Source organism: Salvia splendens, chromosome 5 (assembly GCF_004379255.2).
Source record: "Salvia splendens isolate huo1 chromosome 5, SspV2, whole genome shotgun sequence".
Classification (NCBI taxonomy): domain Eukaryota; kingdom Viridiplantae; phylum Streptophyta; class Magnoliopsida; order Lamiales; family Lamiaceae; genus Salvia; species Salvia splendens.
This window is the reverse complement of record NC_056036.1, coordinates 8,611,204-8,617,374: the sequence shown is the minus strand read 5'-3', so window position 1 is coordinate 8,617,374 and position 6,171 is coordinate 8,611,204. Positions and strand designations below refer to the sequence as shown.

Below are 6,171 nucleotides of genomic sequence, written 5' to 3'. Positions count from 1 at the left end.
AATAGGTTTTTGTCTACATTCATATGAATTGGTTGTTTGATCATTCCATTGAATTTTCATAGTAATTTGGAGTCTGAACCGTGAGTTTTACAAAGTCGTGGTCCCTTGGATCCGCACATACTTGCACGTCCGAACATCCAGACCGAGCTCGTATCGGAGTTACTGTATCAAGACACAAGTGATTGTGTCAATCTTAGCTTCTTAGATCGCGCTAGCTGGTTAGTTTCCAAAATCAACTCCAGCATTTGTCGGGGTTGTTGTAAATCAATCATTATTAGAAATTTGATCACAATCCCTACTAAACCTATCGTGTTGAATAGTACTTGTAGTTGGAAATTGAAATAAAAAATACAATATATATTACTATTAAATTGGATAAAGACCAATCCTCTCCATGCAGAGGTCGTAGAGGAACTTGCTGCATTTGGAATTGGTTAATAATCGTAAGTCAATTTGTTAAGTTTATAATGTCGTCAAAAGCCAATAACACGCCTCCTTAATTGTAAAAGTCGCATTGTCCCAACAGGACGATATTCACTACGCCTTTCTCATTATTTATATTTTTCATATCACCATTTTATCATCATATACCCAAATTGGGAGCTGCTTTTCTTTCTTTTATCCTCTTTTACTTTTCAGGTCATTTTTTAACGATCCATTGGCAACGATTTTCCCCTAATTTTATTTTAATATTTCATCGCCTTTTTTGTGCCAGTGATCGACCGATCTCTCTCTCCCTCTCTCGTTGGCAGGCGTTTGCAATTAAGTGACAAATTCAGCTCTGATGCTGTTACGGATTCGTGAAACTGTGTTGTAGTAGTTGCTCTGAAATTTGATCGAAAGGGAAATGGAGGAAGGGAGGTCCACGGCATCTGGAATCGAAGCTGATTCAGTGTCATTGAGCCAACGCCGCTCCAATTGTATGTGTGTGTGTGTGTGTGACTTTTTTGGTTGATGTATGTTTTTGGTGTTATCATTTTATTTCATGAAATATCATTGTTAATCTGATTGTATATTGGCACTGATATTATCTATACATACATACATACATACATACATATATGTGCTGCGTGCATGATTTTGTAATTGAATTTTGTAAAATGCGAAATATGAATCCAAATTAAGCTTGAGGAGTCTGTGCTCTAAGCCAGGAGTAGTTAGTAATGTTTAAATTGATTGAAGGGTGTTATTATCATTTTGCAGTCATATACCAGTTTACTCAGCAAAGTCTACCAGCTTGTAAACCTGTCCTATCACCTGTGTGGGTAAGCAAATGATGGAAAATCGCAAATGCTCGATGGCGTACTTATGAATCTGTGTAATGAAACTCTAGTGTTATTGTTATGTATGAATTAAATTTGCGCTTGACAGGTGGTTTCGGTATTTTTCGTGGTCGGGGTGTTATTTATCCCGGTTGGGATTGGCTGTCTTCATGCTTCAAGAAGTGTAAATCTTCTTCTTCATCTCGTTTTAGTGTGAGATTGTAGTTTAATGTGTATAAGCTGTCAATGAACGTATATTTGATTGCAGGTTGTTGAAATTGTCTATAGATATGATGTTGAATGCATTCCAGCGCCATTCAGAGGCAACAAGCTGGCATACATTGCAAATGATTTCATTCCCAAAAATTGCACCAAACACCTGAAGGTAGTATACTCTGATGCCATCAGCTGTGTATTAGCCACTAATAAGTGGAAAGAGAATTTGGTAGCTCTGATTTGTTTAATATGATAAATGTATCTTACTGCATTGACTTTATATAATGTCTGTATTTCCAATGAGGCTAGAGCCAGATGGGATAAAAAACTCGATGATAAAAATTGCTTATCTGATAAAAGAGTTCCTGATGCCGATATCTAGATTTTATTTATTGGTGAACAAGGAACAGAATTGGAATATAGTGTTTGTTTCATGTTATTGTTCTGCTGTTAAGGAGGGTAGATTAATACTCTGATTGGCTGGTATCTAAAATGAGGGCGACGGCAGAGCCATGTGGCTCTGGTATTGGTATATAAAACGAAATGCCTGTGCTTTGTTTGCGTGTTATTTTCAAGTTTTAGTCTGCGCCTGTTTCTTGTTTTGTCCTGAAAAAGTACGCCAGTTTAATGGATATGTAAATGTCACCGGATAAATGTTATATGAATTTCGATTGAGTAGGCACATATAGCATTGGGGACTTTTGAAATTCCACAGGAACAAGTGATACTGATGCATTGTTGACCAGATTCTTATTAAATGTCTTTCCTTACTTGAATTTCCAATTACCGAGTGCTGGTGGAATTTGTTGTTTGTATTGATTTATCTTTTCTGTTATACTATATGTAACTTGTTTTTACAATTTGATTGCTTAACTTCAAGTCTAGCAAAGATTACATAATTAACCTGTTCCAGAAACCTGGTATATAGGTTCCCAGGAGTATGAAAGCTCCAATATACGTCTACTACCAGCTTGATAACTACTACCAGAACCATAGACGGTAAATTGTTCATTTTCTCATATCCAGATATGGAACACCAAGTCTGCATTTTCTGCATGTACATATAATATGAGTTTGATCAATGCAGAACTTATTTTTTAAATGCAGAATGCTGAACCAAAATACGGGAGTTCATTATTAGTTTGTGTTTAGTTCATTAACATTTTCTGTGCAATATGTTTGACACCCGCGAGATGAATGAACCATAAAATGGATTTTTTTTAAATGAACTAAAAACAAACTAATATTGGAATCTGTTACCTAACAATGACCTCAGTGGTATGGTTCTGTTCTGCATTCAGACTGGTTTTGCCTTTAATGCCGCCCTATATATATTTAGTCTATTTTATTGGTTTTATCAAGGTATTATAAGAGCCGAAGTGAGCGGCAGCTCTTGCATGGATTGGAGTACCCTGATATAGGTTCGTGCGCACCAGAGGATGTTATCAATGGTCTCCCAGTTGTCCCATGTGGCCTGGTTGCTTGGAGTATGTTCAATGACACGTTCTCTTTCTTCCGGGGAGTAGACGAATTAAATGTCAACAGGAAGAACATTGCATGGAAGAGTGACCGTGATCATAAATTTGGAAAGCATGTTTTTCCCTTCAATTTTCAGAATGGAAGTCTAATCGGTGGTGCAAGACTTGACCCCAATATTTCTGTAAGTGGTTGCATCGGTTCGAAAACTTTTTAACTCTTAAACGTGAGACATAACTTTGAAATCCATCACGCCCATTTTTTTATTTATAGACTTAGGTCTCATCTATTTAACTCAGTGTTTAATTGATCTGAAAAACATCCCTTGCATGTTTCATATTCTCACCCCCTTCTCTTTCTCTCTAACTCAAGCATGCACAGTCACAACCTGGGCATTCAATTGTTTCCTAACCAAGATTTCACTATTTTATCTGGAATGATGATGATTTGGTCACAGTTATCTGAATATCTAGGGTAGTTGTGTTTGCATGTCTATACTTATAAGAAGCCAAGTATTTTATCATGGAGAAAGTCTGATCCCATTTTTTACCAGCCGTGTACTGTTGGATATGAATTTTCAGTTCTCATGAAGTATGAGTTTCGCATCTTTTTTATTTTTAGGTGTATACTCCCTCCGTCCTCAAAGAATATGCACATTGGGTTAGGCACGGGTTTTAATGCAAAATTAGTAAAGTAAGAGAGAGGTGGAGAGAAAAAGTAATTAAAATATTGTTAGTGGGGAATGAGTCCCACCTCAATAGAGAGAAAAGAGTTTCCAAAATTGGAAAGTGCATATTCTTGTGGGACGGACAATAAAGGAAAGAATGCATATTCTTGTGGGACGGAGGGAGTATTTTGTAACCACTGCATCTTTGGTCTTCTGATATGTAAAATTCTGAGCTGTTTGTATTTTTTATTCTTGTTCTCTTACCATTGGTCTTCTATATGGATTCTATCAACTTGCACCAAGTAGCTAAGTGATCAAGAGGATCTTATTGTATGGATGCGCACTTCTGCTCTCCCATCTTTCCGGAAGTTGTATGGAAGAATTGAGGAGGATTTAGATGCTGATGATACAATCTCCGTCAAACTTCTGAACAACTACAATACCTACAGTTTCAGTGGCAGCAAGAAGATTGTTCTCTCAACATCAAGTTGGTTAGGAGGCCATAATAATTTCCTGGGGATAGCCTACCTTTCTGTTGGCTCGTCTTTTATATTTGTCGCCTTTCTCTTCCTAATGCTTCATATACAAAATCCAAGGTAAAATTTGTAAAAGCACGAACACTCATGCTTATGATTTTTCCTATTTTAATGCTGCTTGCTCGTTGATTCTTCTCTCTTGGCTGAAGCATTCTTTTCATGTGATTGTTTTAGGATGAAGAGCCCTTTTTTTCTCTTGAGGACCAATCATTTGGTTGTTTCATCTTTGTAAACTAACTTCACAGTACCAACATAGTCATTAGAAGCGTACTCCTTGTTTTATGTTCTAATAGAAACTGAGTGATGTCCATTGAGTTGTATAGAGTTTTGTGTAATTTACATTTAAAAAAAACACCAAAAATGCTAAAAACAGCCAATCTAAAATATCTTTCCTTGGTAAGAATAATGTTAGTTGTGTGACTTCAACTTTTCTGAATTGTGTTATATTCGTACTTCATTTTGATCTTCATTCTTCTTATTTTTGTTTCCCAGATCATATGTTGATACGAGTAATATATCATGGAATCGGAAGCACATATACGATTAAAGGTTGAGTAACATCTCGATCTCTTATTGTGATATAGAAAAGAACTGTTTGGTTTTTATTTGAGACAGGGTTGGATGCTTGTTGATGATTATGAGAAATTTGAATTGAGTTTTGAGGATAACATATTTAACTGATGAACCATATACCCACATAGTAGAATACATTTAACCTAGGACAGCAGAAATATGCCTGAAAAAGTACTCATCCTTGAAAGCCTAAAATGTTACTATTTGCTATTCTTATTCGAATTGCATGTCCAATGACAAAAGAAAATTATCGACTCCATTTTCTCTTTCGTCCTATCTTTCATATATACCATTGCCTTCTCCCTGCATCATCTATCATTTGTTTTATCTGCCTCCATTCATTCATTTACATTCTCGAGATCCCTTCGTTGTCCTCTTCTGCTGCTGCCGCTCGTGTCTCTCTTGCCCGTGAGGGAGCTTCTACGCCCGTGAAGTGGTGGGAACTCTTTGAGAAGGGCTAAGAGAAATGGGATTTGGAATTATGCTTGACGAAACATTTCCTGCATATTAGTATCAAACAAAGAAGCTCTGTGCTTTTAATGTCAAATGATGAGTAATTATGTATTTATGTTCTACAACAGGTATTGATTGATGCAAAGAATGCCGGGAAGGGCGTCGCTGGCCACACCTTATTTCTGGAAGCATTCATCTTCTCCAGTCCTTCCTTGGCTATCGTCTCGAACTTCAGCCCATTCAACACCTTCTGAGGGAAGATTGTTGGCGCGTGCAACCTCAACCCAGTTCTCATACCTCACTTGCTTTTTCATTTTTGTTGTGCAGCAGCAACAAATTCTAGAGAGAGAGAGAGAGAGAGAGAGGGATTCTTGTAGGGGGTGTGAAGTTGATTTCTTGTATCTATGTAGGTTTTAGAGAGAAGAGAGAAAATAGTTGCTGTGAAAAAGATGTTGAAACTATTTTGCATATGAGAGGCCATTTAGGTGAAGAAACCATTGGTGGACCCTGAATTGTAGAAATAAAATGCCAAGTGTTTGGTTTCCTTGTTTTTTGTTGAATCAATACCTTTTGACATGTTCAATTTACTATGTTTTTTCTAATTGATTTCCGGAAACTCAGGCATTCATTTCTTGTTTATTTGACTAGTGAAAATTACTGAATAAATTCAGAAATTATTTGGATTTTAGACAACCAATTAATTATTCAGAATAGGATTATATGAGCAAACACATAAATATACTCCTGAAATATAAGTGGATATAGGAAGTCGTGTTGTTGAGATCTCTTTGTTGTACTCCCCCCGCCCCACAATAATTATAACTTTTTTGCATTTCGACCCGTCCAATAGTAATTGTCACACTTCATTTTTAGTAAGTAGTTCTCACATTCCAATAACTCATTTCACTCACATTTTATTATAAAATCAATATAAAAAGTAGGTCTCATATTCCATTAACTTTTCCAATCAACTTTTATTTACATATCT

General features: G+C 36.4%; 1 protein-coding gene across 2 annotated transcripts; it reads left to right on the top strand.

Moving 5' to 3' along the window:
• The first annotated feature begins 574 nt into the window (after positions 1-574).
• On the top strand, positions 575-5,787 carry LOC121805159 (putative ALA-interacting subunit 2). Of its 2 annotated transcripts, none has more exons than XM_042204946.1 (10): positions 575-639; positions 716-920; positions 1,204-1,265; positions 1,372-1,446; positions 1,531-1,647; positions 2,407-2,477; positions 2,841-3,138; positions 3,928-4,217; positions 4,650-4,706; positions 5,312-5,787. In XM_042204946.1, the coding sequence occupies exons 2-9, from the start codon at positions 848-850 to the stop codon at positions 4,702-4,704; spliced, it is 1,041 nt and encodes a 346-aa protein (XP_042060880.1). In that variant the 5' UTR covers positions 575-639; positions 716-847; the 3' UTR covers positions 4,705-4,706; positions 5,312-5,787. The 2 variants fall into 2 exon arrangements, with proteins under 2 accessions (XP_042060880.1, XP_042060881.1); XM_042204947.1 differs by having other exon boundaries at positions 591-639; positions 753-920.
• The last annotated feature ends 384 nt before the right edge of the window (positions 5,788-6,171 follow it).